Source organism: Lontra canadensis, unplaced genomic scaffold (genome assembly GCF_010015895.1).
Source record: "Lontra canadensis isolate GAN:19392208 unplaced genomic scaffold, GSC_riverotter_1.0 scaffold34, whole genome shotgun sequence".
Classification (NCBI taxonomy): domain Eukaryota; kingdom Metazoa; phylum Chordata; class Mammalia; order Carnivora; family Mustelidae; genus Lontra; species Lontra canadensis.
This window is the reverse complement of record NW_022631028.1, coordinates 9536227-9563116: the sequence shown is the minus strand read 5'-3', so window position 1 is coordinate 9563116 and position 26890 is coordinate 9536227. Positions and strand designations below refer to the sequence as shown.

Genomic DNA, 26890 nt, shown 5'->3' with positions numbered 1-26890 from the left:
AAAGGCTGCATGAGTAAATTCACCCACTTACGATTTTACTTTGAAATTTTTCTTGTTTTTGAGATAACTTAGAATTGCCAGAGATGTTAAGAGCAATTTTTGGCAGAATTTTTAGAAAGTTTGTAATTCTTTTTAGATATAAACTGTTTTTTGTCAGATACTCGGTATTCTTAATCAGAACTCTCACTCATTAAGGATTAATACACATGGAAATTCTTGTGCTTCCTTAGTTTTACTTTTTATATTCTAAGTTTTATATGCAGGTTACATTTTTTTTAATACAGTTTTTTGTTTTTTGTTTTTTTTTTTTGACCGGGAGAGAGAGATCACAAGTAGGCAGAGAGGCAGGCAGAGAGAGAGGGGGAAGCAGGCTCACTGCTGAGCAGAGAGCCCAATGCGGGGCTCGATCGAGGACCCTGAGATCATGACCTGAGCCGAAGGCAGAGGCTTTAACCCACTGAGCCACCCAGGCGCCCCTTTAATACAGTTTTAATCAAAATCCAATTAAAAAACAATTTTGCACAAAACTGCCTTTGTCTAGTGGTGTCAGTAAGTTTTGAGTTGCTGGTGGTTTCTGTTTGATACTTTTTAAGATAAAACACTTTTTTTTCAAGGCGCTTTGGTGACTCAGTGGGTTAAGCCTCTGGCCTTCGGCTCAGGTCATGATCTTAGGGTCCTGGGATCAAGCCCGGCATTGGGCTGTCTGCTCAGTGGGGAGCCTGCTCCTCCCCGCCGCCTACTTGTGATTTCTGTCTGCCATGTATTTACCATGTATTACTCATGCCCAAAGCACCAAAAAAAAAAATAAAAGAAGAGGGAGACCGTGAACACACTTTGCTGATGAGTTCCACATCTTCCATCTACACTATCTTGAATGGTCCTAGAAGACAAAAACATGAAACATACATCATTTAACAATGTCTTTTATGTGCATCTGCATTTTGTTAGTGCCATGTGTTTTAGATTCATATTTGTAATTCTTAAAAGACTTTTTTAGAACTTTCCTGCTGCATATGTGATTTTTGAGGAGCATTTGTGATACCTTGATAAAGTATGAGAAATTACAAAGACTTCAATTAAGTATTTTATTGTAAGGTATATAAAAAGAATCTCATTTCATGGTTTTGTATTTCTGTCTTGCATGGCTTCATGATGATCCAAACTTAAGAGTTTTTAATTGAGAGTAGTTTCGTATTTCGTTGTGTCCTTTTGTTTATGTAATATGGAAATGATTACTTATTTAAATTCTACTTCACAGACTTGGACGAATGTTCATGAAATCCTGGTATCTTTTGGAAGGCGAGTTTTGTGCTACCCACTTTATCGCCACTTCAAGTTGGTGATGAAGGCCTACAGAGACACTATAATGATATTACAACTAGGTAAGATAATCTGATGCTTGCAGATTTGAGAGTGGAAAAGTTACTAGTTTGTGACGATGTTGTGATTTTTGCTTTTCTATGCATAAATGATTAATGAAAATCATCACATTCAATCATTTCTCCTCCCAGGTATATAAAGTAATAGTTCTCCCTAGGTATACAATCACAGTGAAGTGTGGTACTCTTTCCTGAGAGATGTTGGACGGGTCAGTGCATGAGATATACACAGTATTCCACACCATTTTGTGTGATAGTACATTGCATCATTCAGTTTTGGGTGCCTGCAATTTTCTGGGCACTACATTAGGACTGTGGGTGTAATAATAATAAGGTATATTTCCTGTTTCTGTGCAGTTTACAGTTTTCCTAGGGGGACTGTTGACAAGCAATTTCATTGTAGAGTGAAAAGAGCTCTGCTGGGGGACATAGTGATCATTGGGCAGGGGCCCAGAACCTGGACTTGGGAGGTCAGGAAAGGCTTTCCAAAGAAAAGCACAGCTACTCTGAGGACTTTTGACTATTGCCAAATCTAACTTGAAAAGACAAATGTTTGCTAGTTTTAAGAAAATGGAGAATTTTGAGTCTGAAACATACTCCAGAGTGACTATAACAGCATCACTGGTTTAAGTATATAATTTCCAAGGTAATGACTTTGAAGGTAGCAGCATCCATTTGTATGGATTATTTCAGGCACATTTATTTAGAAGTTGCTTTCCATCCTTTATGGTTGTTTCTTATATTCCTTGGGGAGGTTTGGTCATTCCTTTGTCCTTAGATAAAGGTGCTTCTGAGGCTTAGTTTTCAGACTTTAGAGTAAGAAGAGGAAAGTAAGGAAGCTTTTCCCTTTACCACCCAGGTGACATCATTGGCTTAAAAGAAAGAATCCCATCTCTAATGTTTTGTCCCTCTTAGAGGTATATCTCTGTTTTTCTTTGACTTTTGTGTAACCTATTGCCTTCTTATCCTGGGGGGAAAAGTCATGTTTGAAATAGATTCTTTTAAGGTAGATAATAATTCTAAAAATGAATTATAGTTAAATGAAAGTTACCTTTTTATTAATCCACTTGGATTAGGTTAGCTCTGTTTTATTTTGAAGGATAGTTGTTCTAAAGATTGCAGAGCTACTACCTTTGAAAAATCGATCTTTCTTAACTTATTGATGGGAAAGAAACTGCTTTGTGTTTTCTCATGTTATTTCCTCTTGCCTTCTAAGATATTTCTTGAATTGCAAAAATTACCTTGAAACATCAACCTACTGTAAATGACTAGTTGTTGAACTAGAGTTATGTGTCACCATAATTAATTTCTTATTTAAGTCATGTTAGATGATCTGTGCATTATTCATAGGTTTAAACAATGAGAATGAGTTTGCGATTATCCTGTTACATCATGGTTTTCAGATGGAAAACTGGCAAAACCCCCATCTCCGTGTGTGTGTTTACGTGTGTGTTCATGAGTGTGTACGCAAGCTTGTGCATACTCACATGGTTGCTACTTTTTATTCTGGGAAATAATCTAGTTCTCTGGACTTCTATTTGAAAAGTAATCAGTTCCGTGATTGAATAACCAGAAATAAATTTGATTGCATTGACTTACATGGTAATCAATTATTCAAACAGTTTTTGTATGTGAGTTTTTGTAGGTGAGAATTGAAATTGAGACATTTTCATCATTGTCAGTCTGACAAGAAACAATCTTATCCGCTGTGTCTTGAGAGCTCCAGGAAACCTTAGGTAACACACTGGAGGTCTGTCTGTTGAAAATGCATCTTAAACCTCTGTTAACGGTACACAGCATGTTCTGTGGCTAATTTGGGTCGTGGTTAGTGCTGAAACAGAGCTGGGTTGTCTAGAATTCACACCATCAGCTATGGGGAAGACAACTCTAGATGAGGGTTGGAACCTGTGTTTGTACAGGCGGATGGCACAAGGATGTCATTATTGCCATTGAAGAATCTCGTTTGTTTGGATACTCCATAATCGAAGCAGGGGGAGCTCTTCTGTGGCATTTAATATTTTCCAAGAATGAAATCGTGCCTGCTTATAATTCCAAATGCAGTCACGGCAATCACACTTTTTATTAGGTCAGTTTAGTGCTTCCATTGTTTGAAAGTAAGGAATAACTCTCCCCCTTAAGAAATATTGATCTTAACTGGAATGAGCTCTCAAAACCAATGTAGCAAGTCTTCAGAATCTGTAGACTATTTCATTATAATGGGTTGACTAAGGTCTAAGTTTTTATTTCATTTTGTGTTTTAAGTTTTGAGTTTTTAAAAGAACCATGAATTTGCTTTTCTTGACTTTACAGTAGCCTTCGCAAGAATTCTTTTGTGGGCCCTGGGCTATTCTCAATGTTGTGTTCCTTCTCCCACCTCTTCCCCACTTCCTAAAGACTGTACATTGATCTCTTGCTGTTGCTACATGTCTAATCCAAATTCCTTTAAGGGCAGAAACCTGCTTTAACCCTTTAAGTACTGTTCTAGTGCTTAACACAGTACCTTGTGCATGGAGTTTCTGCCCCTGGAACAGTGATCTTGGGCCTCATGATCATCCTCCCTTTTCTCTGTCCCATGTTTTGAGCACCTCTCACTTCCTCCCCCTAGTTCCATTCTTTCAGGAAGAGGCAGGTAGAGTCCTTGATGGAAGCATTGCTTAGCTGCGGTACTCACTGAAAATAAATGAAAAAAGAGATAAAAATAGCAGCTTTTCTAATATGTCTTGAAATTTTATTCTGTTTAGAAGTGACATAGTTTAATATTTGATTATACACTTCATACAGTTTATTATTCCTACTAATATCTGCATTTCATTTATCTTTATGACGGCATTCCTCACTCTGCTGTTGCTCAGCTTTTGAACATATAATGCAACTATTATATTGAAGGTGCCGAATATCATGGGAAACAACTTCGTTTTTTCTCTCAGTTCTCTCTTTGAACTCATTCTGTCTGTTCTTTTATTGTTTCTGGGTGGAATATATATCCTATAAATATCATACCACATACACACCTACCTGTCTTATATAATAGATATTCTGTAAATTTTTATATCACTTTAAATTACAAGAGTTTCTTTTAAGTACTTAAAATGTCCCCTTTGAACTTGATTAAAAAAGTAAATCTTCCTTTCCCCATCTCGGGCCTGACTCAGGTTGGGAAACCAGCCCTGGGGAGAGGGGGGCCCTTCTTGGCTTTTGCAGGAAATACTGCTTGCTTCTAGAGTGGGCCTTCCTGCTTCTTGATGGGGAGCTTTTATCAGGTGTGGGTCAGACACTAGTCTCTGTACCCTATAATTTCTAGGGGTGGTTGCTTATACTTTCTATGGGTACCACTTAAAACTCTCTTTCTCTTGGTTTAGGAAAGTAGCTCTCCCTGTGCCACCACCCCTTCCCACCTGCCCAGGGTGGTTGAAACCCCATAGCACTACAGCTTTATCCAAAGAGCTCTTCTGGACCTCTTTTGCTTAAACTCCTAGAGGTCAGTGTTAGGCTGAGGGGGTCATAAATCATCAGATTTTTGTTGGTCTCTGTAAGTTTAACATAGAGAGGTTAGCGTCTTTTCTTAAAATATGCATATACTTGTTATTTGCTTTGTCCTTTGTGGAGCTCATTGGAAACAAGGCCCCAAGAGTCCTGTCTTACTTTGCTAATACAGTCATAATCACCACAGCTCCCACATTCACGATTTCCTGTGGGCCAGTGCTGGGCTCCATTCTTCAGATACCTTATCTCATTTTGTCCCATGCATACTCTAATCCTGTGAAGTCAGGATTACTTTCCTGGTTTTGTAGGTAGAAGACAGGCTTGAGAAGTTCAGTCACTTGCCCAGGGTCACAAAGCCATTAGTTGGTAGAGCCTGGATTTGATGCCAGATCTGTTTGACTCCAAGTTGGTAGCTTTTGAAGTGTTGAAATGGTTATAAATGAAATTATATGAAGCCTGGAGTTTATTTTGGAGCAATCCACGGAAGTTTGGGGGTAAACGGGCAAGGTGCAGGTGAAACAAGGTTGACCACACGTTGGTACCTCCTTGAAGTTGGGTGACCTGTAGATGGCACTTCACCATCTTGTGGTCTCTTTTTGCACATGATTCTGCTTCATAAAAAGTTTTTTGTTTTTTTTTAAGGTGGGCTCTTAACCACTATAATTCAGTGTTTTAAGTTTAAGTTTATTCACCATTTTGTGGAAAACATTGTAATTCTTGTTCAGACCGTTGTATAAATTTTTTTTTTTTTTTTGCCTAATGAAAACATATGTTTAAAATAATATTTTTTGGTTCTGTGTTTTTTGTTTTGTTTTGTTTTTCAGAGATCTTATTTTTAAGTAGTCTGTCTGCCCAACGTGGGTTCAATCTCAAACCCCTGAGATCAAGAGTCCCATGTCCTACTGACTGAGCCAGCCAGGCGCTCTGGGTTCTGTTTTGTTTTTAAGGCTAACAGAAATATACTTTTCTATAAACATTTGGGGTCTGATGACTAGAAGCTGCATGACAGGCTGTAACCTAAGGAATAGCCTTCACATGATTAATTCTTGTTACCAACTAAAAGCTGGGTTTGTATCATATCATTAATATCGCTTACATATTAGACTTTAATAATCAGTTTTTCAGAAATGACTGCCTTACTTGATATATCTGTCTACTTGCTGTAGATAGATAGAGCACAGTCAATGTGGAAGACAAGAAGAGCCGTAGCATAAGGCTTGGGGTGCTCTTTTTCTTTAAGAAAAAAATTGTCCAGGAAATAGGGATATGGCAGGTGTGTTGTGTGAATTCTGAGTTCTCATGCAACCTTGGAGATGAATTGGTTTTTAGCATTTGAATTCTCCTTAGCCTAAAGTCAGTTTAGCAAGTTATTATTTTTTTTTATGATTTTATTTATTTATTTGACAGAGAGAGAGAGAGATCACAAGTAGGCAGAGAGAGAGGGAGAAGCAGGCTCCCTGCTGAGCAGAGAGCCTGATGCGGGGCGTGATCCCAGGACCCCGAATCATGACCTGAGCCAAAGGCAGAGGCTTTAGCCCACTGAGCCACCCAGGTGCCCCTAGCACGTTATTTGTATTGACTTGTAGAAATTACCCCCAATTTGAAAACTAAAACATGAAATCACTAAGATTTTCCAGTGTTGATATTGATCTGTATTTAGTTTTTTGTTTTTAAAAAGAGAGAGAGTGTGTGATCTCCTGCACTAGAGAGGGTTGGGGGAAGTTGGAGAGGGGCTGAGGGGGCCAGAGGGAGAGAATCTCAAGCAGGCTCCACCCCCAGCGCAGAGTCCAATATGAGGTTCAGTCTCACGATCCTGAGATCCTGACCTGAGCTGAAATCAAGAGTCGGATGCTCAACCAACTGAGCAACCCAGGTGCTCCATCTTTATTTAATTTTGATGAGTTCCCTATTATGGACATTTTAAAGAACTGTTAGAACTTCTAATTTTTACTCCTTAAATACATTATGTAAAATTATTTTTCGAGTTATTCACCAACGTTGAGCGCTTACTTTGTCAAGGTGCCAAGCTGGGTCTGGAGGTATACTTTGTGAACAGGGGAGGTGCGACTCAGCTTAAATTCTCATGCGGGGGCGTGCGATTATATAACAGTTATATATATATTTATACATATATATTTTTTTTAAATTGCATTTGTTAGAAGTTCAGAGGAGAAATACATGGGATGAAACTATAAAGTTAAGGTAATGGACTAGCCTTCAAGTTGTCGTTTCAAACATGTAACCTCATACAGAGGGGAGGCTCGGCTGTTTTGACTTTTGATTCCCAGTTCCTACTCCAGTTTCCTGTCATTCTAAAGTACTTGTTAATTGGTTGATGAGTTCATGTATTTATCCATTCGGCGGTGTTTTGTCAGTACCCACTAAAACATGATTTATTATGTACAGAGTACCCCGTAAATACAGAGAGCTATGCAAAGAGCGATTAGACTTGTGTACTGTGCTCATTAGGGGAACTAAGATGACCGTCAAAAACAAAATACCTAGTAGACAGTGGTAAGTACCAAATGCGAAATGTGGACAAAGTAGTTCAGAAAAGGAGAGGTGCTGTTTCACCAGGAATTCGAGAAAGCTTCATTGAAGGCATGAGATTTGAATTGGGACTTGAAGGATGAGTGGTATTCAGGCACAGAAGGGTGGGGGGGTGTATTCTAAATACTATGAGTGAACAGCCTGAAGAAGTTCATGGAACAGTGTGGTTTCATCAATGAAAATTTCGAGTAGATAGACTCTGATCCTGAGATCTGCCCTACAGCCTCTATATCTAGTTCCCTTTCCTATGTGACTTAACTGGTTTCCCAGAATTTCTCTACTTCTTTGTTATTATCCTTTAATTCTCCACTCCCTATCCAGGAGGAAATTCTTACTCTCTGTTCTCTTCCTCTCCTGAATTGTTCTTGAGCTTTTTATTTCCTAGTCAATTTGCCACTGCAATTAAAATGTTTCTAAGAAGGGAGCAATCCTAGTGCTTTCAGGAAATTTAAATAGCACAGAATTCAAATAAAATATTGAAGTGCCATTTGTGCCTGTTTCTGCTAACCACTTATATCCCAGCTTCTCCAGGAAAGGAGGGCTTCTGAGCCCCAGAGTACGTACGCTGCAGCTGAAGTGAGTAAGAGGAGGACAGGGCTCTGCTGTGTGGTCATGACTGAGCCAGTCCTTGGCCTCTCTCTCCCTGGATTGTCCTGCCATGTGGCAAAGCAAATTCCTTGTACTCTCTTCTCTTCCTCAGAGCCAAAATCTGTTTTACAGTTTCTTAAATTGGCAGCTTCTTTCTATTTATCTGTATTATTTGTCATTGGACCTTCCATACACTCCTGTATAGAAGGATATTGTATATGAGCATAAACTATAAGGTGAGGAAAATAAAATTTCAGTCATCTCCATAGAATTCCTTTTTCCTCTAATAATCCTGTGAACCACTAGAATTTTAAAAAGTTGCTCTCATGTAATTTCTGGGTTACATTTGTATAAAACATTCTTTGTTCTTTTAAGATACTCTGTAGGGGGCAGCATTTCCTGTATGGTTTACAAATAATAAATTGCCTTTTAATTGCCAGAGATGATTAAGAGCTTATGGTTATTCTGTTACAAAAAAAATTACTTGAAATATTTGTGTTAGTGTTCTTTGGAAATTTGAGTTACGTAGTAATGCTTATTGGTGGGTATAGCTCAAATTCAGCTGATCTCAAATATTTACTCATAGATAGTCATTTGAAATGTGCATTACATTTCCAATACTATTTAAGATAAGTTTTGTTAATTTCTGCAGTTTTGGAACAGAGCAATCTGGAAAACCAGATTAGCTATGTGGTTTGATATTATGGTTAAATTTTTTTTTTTTTTCTATAGTTAGTGCCTCATTTAATAAATCTAAAGTCAGTTTTGAGATTGCTTTTACTGATCTGAATTTTTAAGGAAATAACTTTAAGTTACTTTTTCCTTAAGGGGATAAAGGCAGAAAGTTGTATATATTTAAGATAAATTTGGGAGAAAAAAGAGGAAAAAATAGGAAAAGTTTTATTTGACCGTAATGAATCTAGGTCCCGTTGCAGAGTAGTAGTGAAAGGCCTGGATGAAGTTCATTGAATAGTACTTCATACATTATCTGGAAAACATGGAAGAATTATATTCTTGCAATTTAGAGTTCCTTTAAATAGGAATTAATTCTGAAAAATCACAAGCTGGAGACATTTATGCAACATACATAAATCAAATTCCTTTTCTATGCGGGTATCATAAAAGAATCAGCGAAGAGTTATAGGAATATATATGAGTTGGCCTTAGCTTTTAAGGAGTTTATTGTATAACAGTAATGGTAAGACAAAGGAAAGATACAAAATATGAGTATAAAATACAAAGGAGGAAGTCCCTTAGGAAAATAACTGGACTCACAGGCCAAATCCAAATGCATCTTGTATGACCTCTGAGCCAAAAATGCTTTTTATGTCTTTAAATGTCGAACAAAAAAATCAAAATAGTGTTTGATGACACAATGTAAATTATATGAAATTCAGATTTTAATGCCCACAAATAAAGCTTTATTGGAATACATTCATGCTAGTTCACTTACATATTGTTTATGGCTACTTTTGGGATATGATGACTGAGTTGAGCAGTTGAATCATATTATGTAGCCTGCTGAGCCGAAATACTTACTCTCTGGGTCTTTACAGAAAAAAATGTGTCTACCCTTGCTCTAGATGTATGTATCTAGAAGGTTGGAAGAGAGATTTCAAGAGTGAGCAGAGGTGTTTTGCTGCCTTCTGTCCTAAATACTGGCCAGTGTTGAAGGGGATCATTTCAGCTTTTTCCTCTCCTCCCCATAGGGTGAAATGTAGCTGATCTAGCCGGTAGCCATAATGTAGCTACCAGCCGGTAGCTGGTCTCTCAGCATTAGGGGAAGTAAACTGAGATGCCTACTTTTCCAAATGGGTGAGGGAGCAACAATAGCAGGGTTTAAGACAGTGGGGAGTAATGAGGCCTGTATGAGCTGGAGACATACATGCCCTCATTTGTAGCCTGTTGATGCCATGTGGATCTGTAGCATTGCCATTTTGGGGAACTTACAAAGAATGAGAAAGCAATGATCTTTAAGAAAAAATTTTTCAAAAATAGAAGCATTAACAATGAAGTAGAGGTTATAATTAAAACCCTGAGACCCATGGCATGGCTGAGTGCACAAGTCCACCTGTGTGGACCCTAAGTTTTTCCATTTCGACTCTCAAGCATTCCCAGTGCCAGCCTGTTTCTCTCGCACCCTCTTGCCCCTGCCAGTTTCCAGCTGCATTGAGGGCTTGCAGCAGACCTCTGCTCTTTCAGTCCCAGCTTGAGGCTGAGTCTCAACCTTGTGTGTTCCAGGAGTAGCATAAGGAGGCAGGACATATCTTGCATTACCTAAGTAACTATGCCCAGGAACTTAAAAAACAAAAACAAGGTGGAACCCTTACTTTTCTTTCCACTTACCTGTGTTGCTCTTGTCAGCCAGAACCTGGTCAGGGTAGATGGGATGAGGCACAGGAATCCAGTACCATACCTGCCTGTGACACCAGCAGGGAGCTTTGGAGTAGAAGGGAGGGCTTGATACGGAAGAAGCAAACAGCACTGACCTAATGAGGGAGACTTCAAGGTAGTTACTACTTAAAGAATGTGTAGGGTTTAGAGAAGAAATGAAGGAAGGTATTCCATGAGAAAGTAGAAGGTAAGGAAAAGCAGGTAGAGGAAAGTAAGAGTTCGGTCCAAGAAATGGCCAGTACTCTAGTTTGTCTGGAAGGCTTGGGTTGTGCAGGGGCACTGTGGGGAGGAGGTGTGAATGGTGTGTTGGGGCAGGATTGTGGAGAGTCTGCAGTGCCTTGCTGAAGAGACTGGGCCTTATGCACTGAGGGACCACTGCAGAGTGTGGTGTTGGTCTGTGACGGGCTCACAAAGATTCATTCAGCAGTAACACAGAGGATAGAGTCACTGAAGGGGGGTGAGATTAGTGGCACAGACAAGAGAGGAGACTACAATTCTTACCTGAAGCCAAGTAGTTTAGGGGCAGGTAACATGGTCTGAACAGGAGTGCTTGCAGTAGTGTGGAGAAGGAAGAAATATGGGGGCACATGTTTCTCAGGTAGCAAGGGAGAAGCACCTGGGGCCCTTGATCCCATTTCAATTCTTGTCCTTCTTCCCTTGTCATCTGTAAAGCGTTTACATGGTCATTGGCTCATTTCCTTCCCATAGCAGTTCATAAGACTTCTCTCCTCTTTTGACACGTGGAAACATATTCAGATTAAGTATCGAACACCAGGAGCAAGCAGACCCACGACCCCCATGACTGACCATGGGCTGTGTAACTGTTCTACACAGAACACTTGTAATTGTTATCATTTTTACATTGCAGAGAAATTAACCAGAACTGCACAAAGATCATGTATATGTGACTTTTTAATGATCTTTCTTTATCCTTTTAGAAATTGGGACCAGGGGCACCTAGGCGGCTCAGTGGGTTAAGCCTCTGCCTTCAGCTTGGGTCATGGTCTCAGGGCCCTGGGATTGAGCCCCGCATTCGGGCTCTCTGCTCAGCGGGGGGCCTGCTTCCCCCTTGTCTCTCTGCCTGTTTCTCTGCCTACTTGTGATCTCTTTGTTAAATAGATAAATAAAAAATCTTAAAAAAAAAAAAAAAGAATTTGGGACCAGAATTTTAAGATCTTAACTTCATAATCAAAATTCTTGGGGTACCTGGGTGGCTCAGTTGGTTAAGCGTCTGCCTTCAGCTCAGGTCATGATCTCAGGGTCCTGAGATTGAGCCCCACATTGGGCTCTCTGTTCAGCGGGGAGTCTGCTTCTCTCTCCCACTCTACCTCTGTGTGCTCTCTCTCTCTCCCCCAAATAAAAAAAAATCTTTAAAAAAATTCTCATGTAACCTTTTAATGCACAATAAACTTCCATGTAGATATGGATATGCAATCATTTTTACTAAATTATATTTACTATGCATTGATTAAAATGTAAAGAAGCATAACTCCGTTTTATTGATGTGCACACCATTTAGCAGTGAACGTGCACTCACTGTAACACAGGGAGGGTTTTAAAAGGTCTGGTTGTTCTCCCTTGGCATCCTCATCAGTATATCAAAGCGCTGGAAGGGACTCATAAGGTTGATTGGACTGGGTTGATTTTTTTCCTTTTATGAGCCATTTGAGGAATCCAGTTGTCTTTCTTCCTATATATTTCTTCTCTCTGACTTCATGTACAATTTTAGTTTGTCCAGTTTGAAACTAAACTGAATCCAAAGAATGATTCAGAACTGTGAATATTAAGTAATACCTATTGGGAAAACGGTCTCATAGTTTCAATTAAAACAACATCAAGATGAATTTATTTGAAGTTGAGCTACCAGGTATTGAGATACAGGCTGTATTCATAGTGGAACAGTTGAAGTAAAATTTTACCTGTAGAATTACAAAATTTTAAACACGATTTTATTTATTCATTCATTCATTCATTTATTTATTTATTTATTGTTTTAAAAGTAGGCTCCACACCCCGCATAGAACCCAGTGTGAGGCTTGAATTTACAACCCCGAGATCAAGAGCTGAGCTGACATCAAGAGTTGGATGCTTAACCACCTGAGCCACCCAGAAACCTGTTCTTTTTTTTTTTTTTTTTTTTTTTTTTACAATTTAGGTTTAGATTACAACTGTTTCCAGAGCTGTTTTCCATGACTCTTTAGTTTCTTAACCTTTCTGCCTTTGTGCTTACTATATAGGTGGGTTTATTTATTTATTTTTTTAATGTTCTGTCTTGAAATTAGATGCCCAGCTCTTCAAAAGAAATTGAAATTAGTTATGCTACCATTATGCAGTTTTGATGACATCCTGCTACATATTTCTAGACTGAAGGAACCACTACTTTGACAGGTGACTTTAAGGCAAATGGAGTTAATGTCAAGGCTGTCCTTCTGAACCAGCAAACCTTGTAGGAATTGTTAGAGCAGGAAAGGCAAAAGGCAGCCTTGGGTTAAATCCATTATTTGAACTTTTGATGGTGTAGTGATGTAAGAAAGTTGGCATAGTTGCATTCTTTCGTGTCAGGAAATAGACATAATAAGGAGGCACAAACAAATTGGATATTCCACATTTGTCTTGGCGCATGGTAAATCTATAGATTACATAGGTGTTATAACTAGACACTAACTAAGTAATTTGACCAAGTGTTTCTGAACTTAGGCTTTATGTACTCCAGACTATATTAACAACCAGCCTTACTGAAAAGGGTCCTACAGTTTGCTAGACATTGTTCTAGATGAGGGAAGAAAGGTGAAAAGCTGCCATGTTCTTTCCTGTCCAGGAGTTTGCCACATCAGTGATAAATATTGACACAGTATTTATTATATAGTGACTGGGAGGCAGAAGGACTTATTTTCAAGTCCTGACTGTTGCTTCATAGCTGTAATCTAGGCCAGCTCCATATCCCTGAACCTCACTTTTCTCATTTATGAAACCAGGAAGTACCTAATTGATGGGGTTAAATGATTTAATGTGTGGAAGGTACTTGGTGCAGAGCAAGTGAGTAACTGCTAACTCCCATATTAGACGGGTGTGCCAGGCATTATGAAAGAACCCAGATCAGCTGGAGGGAAAGTTGGAAGCCCGTTTCTAGAAGCAGTACTGCCTGATTTGAGACTTGATGGTGAATTAGGTTTGGATTTGGGATTATGCATTCCACGCCAAGGGAACATCTACAAAGTTTGTTTGGACTTGCAGTTATGCATTCCACACAAAGGGAACATCTACAAAGTTTATGTTTGCTTTGTGTTAATTTTGTTTGTGGCTATAATAATAAAATATGTAATTCTAATAACTAAAAATGTTCAAAAATGGATACTGGATCATAAATTTGTGCTCAAAATAGCAACTCTTACTGCTTCATATGTGTTTAATATTATAACTCTGAAATGTAAGAGCCTAAATAACCATATGAGGAATTTGAGAATAAAACAGTGAAATATTTGTTCTCAAATACTTTGAGAAGTATTCATAAAGCTGAATTTAATGTATGTTTGTGTTATTGTTAGGGACTTGACTTTAAGCTACTTCCTAACAGGGCCTGGTATTGAAGCAAATTACCACACTTTGATTCTCTTAATTTTGATTAATTTGACACAATTACCCTATCCGTTTTTATGGTCAGTAATCTATGAAAATTAATGTTAGAAGTAATTCCTAAATTATCCCTTCTGATAATGTGGTCTCATCAGAATCCCAGAAATCTAACCGATATCTATCATCTTAAAATGATAGCAGTGTTGGCTTTTATTTTGAGTTGATTTTATAAATAAAGATCAAGCAGTGCTTTCTTTCAAGTATTCTAAATAACCACTTCTTTCTCCTTTACTCCTTTTGGCTCTTTGTCTTACATAGCTCACAACTTTAAAGGGTAAAACTAGATACCCAGAAAACCACAGCCACATGGCAGCTATAATGTATCAGAACTTGAAAAGAAATTTAGCTCTTATTATATAGTTAGCAATTTATATTATTTTTCTTTTTGCTGGCCAAAAAATAAAATAAAATAAAATCCACCATTCTGATCATTTCTTAGTGAGGGGAGCTATTTTTTAAGTGCTTCCAACCATCAGCTGGTCTGTCAGTAAGACATTATAGCCAAACCTGACCTGCTAATAGGAAGATTTCAAATCACCAGTGGATTCTGATTTACAGTAGCTCAGTCTTGTCTCTGTTTTGAGATCTATTAACCTGAAATGCCACATCTGTCCAGAACAGGAAAACACTGCTCTTAGTTTTCCTTCTGTCTCTCTCTTTTTTTTAAAGTAGGCTCCATGCCCAGCATGGCACCCAATGTGGGGACTTGAACTCACAACCCTGAGATCAAGACGGGAGCTGAGATCAAAAGTCAGATGCTTAACTGACTGAGCCACCCAGGTTCCCTAGTTTGCTTTCTCTTTAAAGGAAAGCTGGAGAAGGTGTAGCCAGAGAATGTGTTAAATACTGCTTACTGCCCACCTGCTTGTTGCCGGCATGCGTATTTTTCTTTATGTTGTCATTATGTTTCCCTGTGTTGTTATTGTATGATCATTTTCCCTGAGGTAATACATTCATGGCGCTTGTCACTTATAATACCAGGATACTAATTTTAAACTGCCTTCATGAGTGAACAAGAGATCTGGGTCCCAGAAGCCTTTCTTCCATGGTTACAGTTGGCTTAAGTAAAGACTGTGTCGATCTGGAGAATCCCTAACTCTGGAGGTGTAGCATCTTGGAGAGGCCTGTTGGGGCATTGCTGTAATGAAAACAGTTACCGTGGTTACTGTGCAAGGCACCTTCTTTTTTCCTGCTTTGGACCAGGCAGTGAACTGGCTGAAAACGGTCACTTTCCTCCAGTGCCTTTGAGCAGGAAAAATGTCCTCTGATTTAGGCCTTTTTTTATACCTATGTGCTATGTGCTGAACGCACAACTGGATAAAGCCCCACGGGAGCCAGGTGCTTTGAGTCCTGAAGGCTTCTGGCCTCTGGCCACGTGACAGCTTGGAGCAAGGCCAGTTTTTTTTCTTTGCTGATAGCTGTTAGATAAGTGGTTGACAACCTGAGAGAAAGAGCAGTCAGTACAAAAGAGACTAAAAAAACCTGCGTGCCTCACAAGTCTCCTGGCTCTGTGGTTATAATCGTCTATGGTGACTTAGTGGGAACAAAAGAGACCCAAGTACGACCTTGGGGTAACAATACACATTGTTGGGGAAAGGATGATTTAAATGTACTTATTTTCCTAGATTGTCAACTGCCAGTAGCCTAGTTATCTCTTACCTTTTTTTGTCTCATAGCATACTGTGAAAATAGTTTGAATGAGACATACCGTGAAAACACAGCTTTCCAAGAGCGCACAACTTTCCCTTTCAAAACTGCCTTGCATGTGATTTTCTAAAATTACCTGATCTAAATATTGCTTCTCAGTTGTTCAAAACTACAATTTAAAGAGAATTTAAATATGAATTAAAATTTTTTAGCATACTTTGCCGATATTTCAAGGGTTGGCTGTGTAGCTGTGTGTGTCTAACTTTTTGTTAAACAAATAAATGTTTGTTGTGGGGAAATCTTGAAAAGGGGAAAGTACAAAGAAGAGTAAGCAACTGTAATTTCACATGTAAAACAGTGGTGGGCACATATCAGGCATTTAGGTACATTTTCAGTGAATGCAGAGATACATGTTAATATCGTTTGGGTGTAAATGTATTTAAAAGGGTTTTTTCAAACTATGTGTATTTATCTTCTTTTTTTTTGAGAAAAATAGGAGTCAAAACATACAAATACAATGTAACTTCTCTTTAAATTAAAAAATTATTATTTTTGACATTTCTTATATTATTATTTTTCTTTGGTGATAGTGAAGATGGGAATTTGCCTGTGGCCTTTAGCAAGGGGTCAATCTTACACGAGGCATGTCTGCTAAGGGAAGCTATGTAATTTCATTAAGGTAATGGTTGCCTTATATTTTCATTAAACACATGACTGACCTTACTTCCATACCCTTCTTAATAAAAATCCCTGGAGTTGGGCCTCTTATCCCTGCTGTCCACAACTGCATTCAGGCTTTCATACCTCATCTTTTATACACCTGTCACCCCAGCCCTTGACACTCTCTGACTTTCTCCCAACTCAACCTGCTTCCTCTTCCCCATTTCTCTGCTTGAACCACCTGCTCCAACCAAATGATCTTTTCCTGTTGTTCCCTGAACCCACCCCATTTTAAGTCTCCTTTTTGCTCCTTTTCCCACTGTCCTTCAAGCCAGTATATCTCCCCTTTTTCTTCACTCTGTTATTTGCTGTGAGGTCCTGCATTTTTGGTAAGGCGTGGCATCTCGAGGTGCAGGATTCTGGGCTGTCACACTATACACGGGCTTGTGAAAATTTCAAGTAAATACTTTTGTGTGTGTGTGTGTTTTCTTTTGTTTGTTTGATGGTGGTTGCTGTTGTTGTTTTGTAGAGACCTAGGATTAACTTTTAAAACTTTTAAGTTGGTGGTTATAAAAGTAAACTCCTCCTTGAACCCTGTCCCCCAAAAAAGAGAGAGAGAGAAAGTAAGAAATTGGCATATGCTTGCCTTGATATTTTCTTCTCCTGGCAATTAAAACTGTTCAAGAAATTCTACACTTTAGTTAGTTCTCTTTTTTTTTTTTCCCCTCTTGGGATAACATGGCTAACTTGGTTTCATCACTTCTGTGAGTTTTGATTGTATTTCCTGCCTCCTGTCATCAAACTCTGCCTTCAACATTACATACTTCGTAATGAAAATAGGCGTGCCGTGGGGGGTCCACACTAGTCATTTGATACAGTTAACCTGGGCCACACTGATAGTCACAGTTCTGGTCTTGACTTAACCAAATGTAGTTTTAGGCCTTCTAAGTATTTGTTTCTCTAACCAATTGAGCAGTGGGGTTTTTATTGGCATTCTTCCCATCTGCTTGTGAGGAAGCCGCATAGTTAAAATTTTTGAAAAAGGCATGGCCCCTGCTTTGAACTTAATTTTTAACTCTGGAATAATAAAATGTGTTGGCGACCGAATGGACCAAGAACGTATAGCCACGAGCTGGTCAGTTCAGAATTTGGGTCCTGTGAGTTTCTTACTACCTTGAACCTTAGGTTCTGCTGCTGTGAAATGAGCAGGGAAGTCTCTGAGGAGGATCACCTATTTTGTTTCCATGTTTCTTTGCAGCAGTCAATAGAGAGCTCCGAAGACAAGGAGGTGAGCCCAGGCTTCCTGAAGGGTGAAGTCTTAGGCTAGGCCGTGAAGGCAGGGTAAGATGCCATTAAGTGGAGTGGAGAAGAAAAGGCAGCTCTGGGTATGGGAGCCAGTTGAGGAGAGGACCTTAAAAGCATGTGCAGCGGCAGGGACTTGAGGAAAGCAGTCCGTACAGAAGGGTGTCAGGGGACTAGAAGGAGAGAGTCTGCAATGTAAGGGAGTAGGAAGATCTTACAATCAAGGCACGAAATGATGAGAGTATAGGGGAGGATAGTTGTACCGGGAGTGGAGAGGAAAGGACAACAGTGAGGGATGTTTCGAGGAGGAATCCTCAGGGCTAAGGTATAAGGTCCTGGGATGAAAGGAATTGCGAGAGTGTAAGGCAGACGATCACTATGTCATTCATTCATTCATTCTTTTTTTTTTTTTTTTAGCGATTTTATTTATTTATTTGACAGAGAAAGAAATCACAAATAGGCAGAGAGGCAGGCAGAGAGAGAGGGGGAAGCAGGCTCCCCACTGAGCAGAGAGCCTGATGTGGGACTCAATCTCAGGATCCTGAGATCATGACCTGAGCCGAAGGCAGAGGCTTAACCCACTGAGCCACCCAGGCGCCCCCATTCATTCTTAAAATAATGAAATTGTAAATCTGATGCTGCAAGGTTCTGTTCTAAAACATGGGGTGCCAGGGTGGCTCGGTTGGTTAAGCGTCTGCCTTGAGCTCAAGTCATGATCCCAGGGTCCGGGGATTGAGTCCCAGGTCATGCTCTCTGCTCATCAGGGAGTCTGCTTCTCCCTCTGCCCTCTCCCTCTGTGCTTGCTCTCTCAAATAAATAAATAAAATCTTTAAAAAAAAAAATCAATAAAACAGAAGTCCTTGCTCTTTTGAAATGTATTTTCTAGTGTTAATTATGTTAAAATTTTAGTGGCAACAGTTTTGGCACCTTGCGATGTCATTATGTAGCTCGTGATTCTTTTTTTCTGTTTAAAAGTCAAGTGGGAAATGTCGATGAAAGCACATCCAGTATCTTCAGGAAAGTGATATACAGTAATTTTATGTTTGGGGACTATAAAGATAAGAATGAAACTGTTAAACTGAGAATGCTGTGTTTTACTGATCAAAGGAAGTGGCACTACTCTAGATTTAGTAGTAATTTGCCTTAAGAGTCAGTACATTTCAGGGAATGTCCTGAAGTTTGGGACACCTAGGGAATTGTTGAGTTGTCCAAGGTTTCTTTTGGAGGCTTTTGTTGGGATTAAAATTGGGTTCATTTAACAACCAGGAGGAAGTAATTAGATTGAAGGAGACTTTAGTACTTGATGGCTTTTTTCCAAGTGATTTTGTCAGCTTATTTTTGAGTGAGTACGGTGATATTTTAATTTTCAGTTCTTTTTTTCTTCAGTTCTTTAAGGTGCAAACACTTAAGTTAGTACCAGATAATTGTTTAACAAAAAATGTTGACATAAAAAATAAAGAAGTTTAAAAACCAGAATATAATTTTTTCATGGTGTTTTGAAAGCTTAAGTTAGAAGAATATTTTATAATTAAAACTGTGGTGCATTTAAATATTCATTTCATGAGGAAAAGTTTCCTCTTTTTTGCTTAATTTACTTAGTTGTGTTTTATACTGTTTTTATAGTAACCACAATTAATTAGCTATAGAAGTACAGCATAAGATTTATTCATAATTCGTAATGAAAGAAATAAAGAGCTTTGGGCTTTATAGGACTGATAAGATTTCATGCAATAAAATAATGTTAAAAATATTTTAAAATCATGGTTAAGATTCTGACATGCTACAAATATATTACCTTGCAATATCTGAATTTTTCAGTTTAAAATAATCAGATGTGTTTTTTTTTTTCAAGAATGATTTCTTTTTTTTTTTTTTTTAATTGTCTTTAGGTAAAAGTGCAGTTTTAAAGAGTCTACTGGATGTTCACAGAATTTTTCAGGAAAATGACCCCGCTTATATTCTGAATGATCTCTACATCTCAGACTACTGTGTGTGGATTCAGAAAGCCAAGTAAGTTTTGAGTTACTTATGAATTTTACATGCTCCCATTTCTGGAATGCCTCCTGACCCAGGAGGAAGCAAATGAAGTAGCCTGGGAGGTAAGTTGTAATGAAAAAGAAACCCCGTCTAGCTACCAAACATTTTAAAGATCGACATGGGGAGCTTTGCGAATTTGCTTCGGGAGGAGGTGCAGATGGTGAAAAGTTAATTTTATTGGGAAACATGGTTCTAGCCTAGAAAACAGGCATGCGGACAGAGGGTTGTGAGTATTCCTTGCTGTGTTTTTGACTATCCAATATGAAATCTCAAGGTTCCATCCTTGAGTATCCAAACTTGTGTCTGCAGATTACTTACAGTGGGGGTGTGAGTGAGTGTGTGTGTATATATGTGTGTGCATGTGGGCATCTCTGCAAACCTCACGGGACACAGACCTAATCATCTGTCATCCCATTGGCTAACTGCTAGCTTACAGAATCCATTCTTCAGAATATTAAAAAAGACAACCTTCAAAGCTTCATAACATGATTCTTGGTAACTAACACATGCATCTAAGGGACCGAATACTCACCAACGTGGTATAGGTAAGGTTTGCCCAAAGTATTTACTATCGCCTCCTCCGTCAGGGAACCCTATGGAGTTTAAAAAGGCAGTGAGCTTTCATTTTGTGAAGAGGTTCAACAGCTCTGCCCACATTATCCATTTCGGTAGCAGAGGACGATTAATTGAGAGCACACAAATAGAGCTCCGGATGGTGGTATCTCTTAGGTGCTCCGGAAAATGATGGCCCAGTGTCATTCTGGACTTAGAAGAGAAACAGTCGTGGTCGTTGTCGCATTGCTGCGATTGGTCAGTGAGTGCTTTAGTTTACCTCTAGTGCCTGTTCTGAGTGAGCCACTGTATAGAATTTATTTTTGGTTTCTGTTGATGGGGAAGCAATTATATGCAGAGTGAAATAAGACACAACTTAGGGCTCTGTGTATTGTAAGGAGGAACCAGTGGTCTGCTCGCATAATCCAACCGCCATGCAGCAGGTGGCAGCGGTGTTTGTGGTGGCAATCTCTGTGTCGCCAGATGGAAAACTGTATCTTTAACCCCTGAGGTCATCATGGCACGTCATCACTTCATTTCATCCTCCTGCTAATTGAGCTTATCAAGTACCCTGCTGCCATTTCCTGTTGTTTTCATAATAAAATTAAATTGAAATAGACTATTTGTATGGGTTTAGGTTTTTCTTGTTCCCTTCAGGGTGAGGATTTTATAAACATGTAATGAGCGTCGAGGTTTGTGTGAGGATCCCATTTCTGTGAGCACCTCTTTTCTCTGTGGCATTCCTTATTAACTAGAGAGAAGATCGTGTTTCATTAAAGTGGAAGGGTGTATGTCCTTGTGTCTATGTGGGGATTAGCACACCTCCTTGCAAATAAAATCCTTTTTCCCCTGGTTTTAAGTGGCAGGAAATGAAATGCAATTCCTAGGTCCCTAATAATTGTTATAATAACAGTCATTTTTTTCAAAGAGATATAGTGTATTGAGAAGTGAGACAGGAGAGGGAAGCCAGCAAGAACTCTTAAAATTACTTTGGAAAAATTGTTTCAACTTTACTGATGTGTTCACAACTTTCTTTTCCCTAAATAGGCTATCTTATTTTCATTTTGTGTGTTATATTTTAACTGTGGTGGAGCCTGGCTATTTTTTCTGTCCCTGAAATAACGTATTTGTTCATTTCCCTGGATTTTATTAGATTTTCTAATTTAATCCTTAATTTTTCAAACACAACACAATTGAGCTTTCCAATATCATGTTTACCAAACTGTCTTGGTTGTAAATTAATTATACTGCAGTGAATGTTCATGATTTTCATAATGAATTTCTTCCTCACCTTTCACCTGGTGTCTTTCTTTCCCAGTTAGTTTATCAGTGAAATCTAGCTTCTTGTTTTTATGTTTTCAAGTAGTTCTGTATTTTCCTATATCTCTACTTGATGTTTTTGATTAGAATAATAAAGACCGAAATTATATTTAAAATAGCAGACAAGTACTAAACTATAATGAGCACGAAACAGTGTTTTGTTTTTACAGTCAGACATTCACTTTAGCAAAAAATTGCTGGAATGTGGATAGCAAAGTCATCTTACTTTGAGTTAATGAAATTCGGGCAACAGTTAAATCCTAAGTTGTACTCTTCTGTGTAGTTATTTTTCCTTGTGATACCGGTGTCTCATAGAGCATATTCGCAGATTTTCAAAATGGAAGGTCCTATATTCTTATTCTGAGTGACAGATGGCAAATTATTTTTCTGGAGAGAAACGCTCCCTGCTGTCCTTCACCGTAAGCTTCCCTGGAAATTTCGAGTGCGGTGGTCAGGGCCACAGATGCTCCCTGGGTGGCCGCCAGAGAAAGGGATTTTCTTGAGGTCATGTAGCCTCTAAGAGATAGGTGTGTGACAGTCTCCGGGTTTCTGGGTCTGGATTTTATGTTTTCCCAGACAGGCTACCTAGACAACCAGTTTTCTTTACCCATGCCATGTGGGAAAACACACACACACACACACACACACACACACACACACACACACAAGAAAAAAAGAAAGAAAGAAAAGAAAAGAAAAAAGCCCTCCCTTTAGAATTAATGACTCACTCATCTTCCTCCTGGATGTTCCCCTAGCACTTGGTTTAAGAACATATGGGCACATCTCATGCCTGCCTCTCTTGTAATAATTGAAGTGCTTAATCTCTTTCCCCCTCTGAAGTTTTGGGTCCCTGTGAATAAGCACCTGTGTGGCCCCATCACAGTCCCTTAGGAACACAGTCAGTTTTCATTAAATTGAAAGTTACCTAGTAGAGCCAACTGAAAGAGCATTTTTCATCATTAAAAACAAACATAGCACTTTAAAAACTATGCATTGGCTCTTACTTTTATTTTTTTTTTCCTCTTATTTTAATTGACATTTTCAGCTACATTCAGTAGATTTTGCCCTTCCCTGATTTCTTTCCCGGTGAACTGCACTTACCAGTAACAGGGATAGTTCTGACCTTCTGAAGGTTCACAACCTTTTATGTAAGTGGGGAGAGAAGAGCATGAGCTGTAAAATAGGTTCCATGTTTTCCTCCCGTCGGCCGTAAGACTTTAGAAGTCACTTCATCTCTTTATTCAATGCAGCCCATGTTAGTATTTTAATATTCCCTCTACTTGTTTTCCAGTGCATTTTTTAAACCAGTGAAAATAATACTGCACTTAATCATTCTGTAACTTGTCTTATCCTTGTAATAGTACCCTGGAAATCATTTTCCTTTATAACATAGTATCTATAGCATAGCATTTAAAAAAAAAAAAAACTAATATTTTTCTCATTATAAAAGAAGTATCTGCCCACTGAAGAAAATTTGATACCTTGTGGTTTTAATGCATTGTGTATTTTGAAACAGGAGAGATCAAGTGGGGTATGACTTTTTTTGCTACATGGAAAAATTTTGGTTGTTTCTTTTTAAAAAAATGAAAATTAAAATCTAAAATCCTGGCTGTCTTTAGTCTAAGTTTGAGCTTGTCATGAAGGTGTTAAATCACACCTTTTCTCCTTAGTACAGTTTTTTAAAGGTAGTAGGTTATAGGGAAAAGAACAAAAATGTCTTTGATGTGCTTAGCTGTTTTATGTTGAACTGATAGTTTACCCTGATTAATACATTGGGTGCATTTATTATTTTCACTGCTTTTTAGCATATTTTGCTCCACTCAATCTTACTTTGTGGTCCTTTGGATACAAAGGTACAAAGTCAGTGGAGGGAAACCATTCTATCACTGAATAATTCTAATTTGATAAATCCTGAACCTTAGTTTCCTCAGTTCTGAATAACCATAAAGCCATTTCAGCCCTGGAATCTTAAAGTTTTAGAAAACTTGGGACCTCATCTTTGCTTTATACTGTTTCCATTGCTTTCTCTGTGTATGTGTTTTTGGAGAGGAGAGGGTCATGTGCCTGGGAACAGCATAAATCTCTTCCATTGGGCCCTCTCTTTTTCCTGACTTCTCTGCCAAAAGTCATGGGTGTGGCAGTAACTCGGGTGCCAAGGTAGAACATCAGCATTGAGTATAGAAGCACAATTATTTACGTCTTCAACCACTGATTGTGAAGCCTTACGATATGTGCTAGGTACTGAGATGGGTGATAGGGACACTCCAGTGAGCGGGAGACACCCTGCGTTCCAGCTGCTCTTGTAAGGGGGAGTATAGATGGAAGGGGAACACAGTGCTGTAGCCTGTGAGCAGCTGCAGTAGGGAAGTGTGGATGCTGTGGAGGCACTTAGGAAACCACACTTTTAGCCTTGGGATAGAGGAAACAGCTTCTGGAATGAACAGTTGAAGCTGAGAGTTAAAAGAGGAGTAAGAGTTGGTCAGATGCAGATTGGGAAGCAGGAGCAAAGTGTCTTTCACAGTAGGGACAGAAGCATAAGGTTCTTTTAAAGAGCTCAAGAGCTGAGGATGGGTGGATCATAGGTATAGGCATGGAAGAAAGAAATGAGGCCAAGGAGTTTATGTAAAGCTTTGGCCACTTAAAGATGCTTGGCATTCTGTCTGGGAGAGTATGGAGCAATTGAAGAGGTTAAGCCGTGCAGTTTCTGGGTGAGTGATGTGATGAGATTCAGATTCTGTGAAGAGCCATCAGGTCCCCTTACAGGGAATGAATTGAGCGGGGCAGAGCTCAGACTTAACCCAGAAAGCCTCACCAGCTTGCAGGTGATGCGGGCAGAAGGCTTAGACTGAGCCAGCGGGGTGAGCAGAGGACACTGGTCAGATTTGAGGGGCGCATGGGCCAGAACTTAGTAATGACAGGATGTCAGGGAGAGTGAGAAGGGGAAACGTCAAAGAGGAGATCCACATTTTGACTTTGCCAGTTAACATACTTGGTGAAAGTACACAAGAGTGGAGAGAGGGCGTAGGTTGGAAGAGAAGACAGAGGGAGGGAAGATGAGTTTTAGAAATGTCAATTTGGGGTCTCTAAGGAATGTCCATAAAGAAGTAGTCAGGAACATTTGGATCACAGCTGGAAAAGATGTATGGAAGAGAGTTTGGACGAAGAAGGGAAATAAATTAATAGCAAAACATAAACAATGGTATCTGGTTGCATAGTACTGTTACACATATGAACATCGTAATAATCGGGAATGGATGCATTCCAGGCTGGGACAAAACCATCATGCAGAGGAGTAGAAGAATAAAACACGTAAGCATCACGATGAACAGATTTCCTGGTTGTAGCTGTGGTGGGTTGGGGGGGTGAGAAGGGGTGTGAGGCTTTTTTCATTTAGGTAAGTTTTATCTATCCTTGTAGTATCCCTTTATTATGAATAAGAGAGTTCACAGTTAGCTTGGGGTCATGATGTTTTGGTAAGAGGACTGCATTTGAAATTCTTATTTCTCCATTTGGTTACACAAGGCAAATGCACTCAGACTTTTATAGTAAAAAATAGGAGTTTAATTAGGAGGTTACAGGTCATCTTCTGGAAGCCAGGAGTGGGGAGGGCAGCTGGGCCTCATGAGCTCAAGTCCTGAAGAAGTGCAGCAGTCAGCTTTTATGTCTGGTGACATGTGGTCACTCGTGTTGCTCCTTCCTACAAGTCCCTGCCACCCTTCTCTCTTGATGCACGTGGAGAATTTCTGGCTATCTTGTAGCTGAGTTCACGTGCACCTGGTTTCAGGAGAGAGAAACTATGAATTCCCTTGCTTGTAATTCCCAGAGGAAGAATGTGATTGACCTGGCCATAGGTCTGTGTCTTTTCCTGGTCCAGTTGCCTTGATCCCAGTGGGGATGCTCTCTAAGGTGGCGCACACATGGTGCCAGGGCCCACTCTGTCACGAGTGAGTAGCCTTCTCAGAGAAGGGGGCATGGAGGGCATGCAGGTACCTTCAGCAGTCACTGCTGTAATTCTGTGATGCTGTTTTGAGCCATAGCTGAGGAAGAACCTGAGGAAGACACTGCTACCATCCCTCATGGCACCGATACTCAAGAGTAAAGACACAGTACTGAAGGTGATTTCAGGTGTACCAGATAATAAAACCACCTAGAGGGCTGGGTTTTATTTTGTATGAGAAATTACTTCTGCAATAAATGGCAAAACGTTCAAGCGTTACGTTAGCTGCTAATGATTAGCATATAGAAATTTCAAGAAACAATTGTGCATAATTTCAAGCAAGTTAAACCTCTCTTGAATTGAAATCATTCTTGGTAAGGTGCTTATTCTGGCATGTCAAGTTGCTCTTTGGTTTTACTGTTTATTTTTAATTAAATCCACAAATTCATCGTGGATGGGAGTGGGTTTTATCTCCATAAGAAAAGATTAGTGCATGCCAATATTCATTCACTTGTATCCCTTCCGTGGGGTTTCATATAGAAAGGATTTACTTAATGGTTCTTTACCTTTATCACCAGTAGTTCAGCAGTGCCCACTGGGGACTGCTGCTCTTCATTAGACTTCTCTTACAAGAAATGTGCCAGTAAATCATAGGATTATGAATGTTCCCACAGATTTCAGGCTAAAATAACTCTTTGTAAAGATGTGAATACTCCCTGTAACTATATATTGAGAAAACTGGTCAAAGAATTCTGTATCTGAATGTTAACATTTCATGGGGGGTTTTTATTGTGTGTGTGGGGTTTTTTTTTTTTTTTTTGGCTTATTATGTTTTCTTTATTTGTGATTTTTCTCCTACTATTTTTTTGAAGGTAAGCTTTTTATTTTAGAATAGTTTTATTATTTCTAAAAAGAAAATGATGAACGTGGAACAGAATTCCGAAATAACCCACACGCAGTTCTCCTGTGATTAACATCTTACATTGGTAGGTGTATTTGTCACCATTAACGAGCCATTATTGATATATTATTATAAACAAAAGTCCATAGTTTATTTAGGTTTTCCTAGTTTTTACCTAACAGCTTTTACTATTCCAGGATAGCATGTTTTGTTTTGTTTTTACTAAGAACTAGAACTTATATCAGTAATGTTCAGTGTCTTGCACATTGTTTGATTATCCAACAGTCTGAAAGGTATTGAAGGGTAGTGAACTATTACTGAGATTATGAGCTCCCTCCGGAGCTTGATACATAGAGATATTCGAATCATCAGGAATCCAGACCTTGACAACAAAAGGTTTGGCATATTTGAGAATTTTTAGAAATTTGAAAACGTAACTCATGTATCATTTTTACTTGCACTTGTGCTGTGGCCATCATGATTATGATATTTGAATAAAAAAAAACA

General features: G+C 39.0%; 1 protein-coding gene across 2 annotated transcripts in view; it reads left to right on the top strand.

Moving 5' to 3' along the window:
• The window catches only part of SHQ1 (SHQ1, H/ACA ribonucleoprotein assembly factor), a 99345-nt gene that overhangs the window by 38242 nt on the left and 34213 nt on the right, over positions 1–26890 (top strand). For both annotated transcript variants that reach the window (XM_032867407.1, XM_032867406.1), the window contains 2 exons: positions 1259–1382; positions 19526–19646. In XM_032867407.1, coding sequence (XP_032723298.1) covers positions 1259–1382; positions 19526–19646 — 245 coding nt within the window. The remainder of the gene's footprint in view (positions 1–1258; positions 1383–19525; positions 19647–26890) is intronic.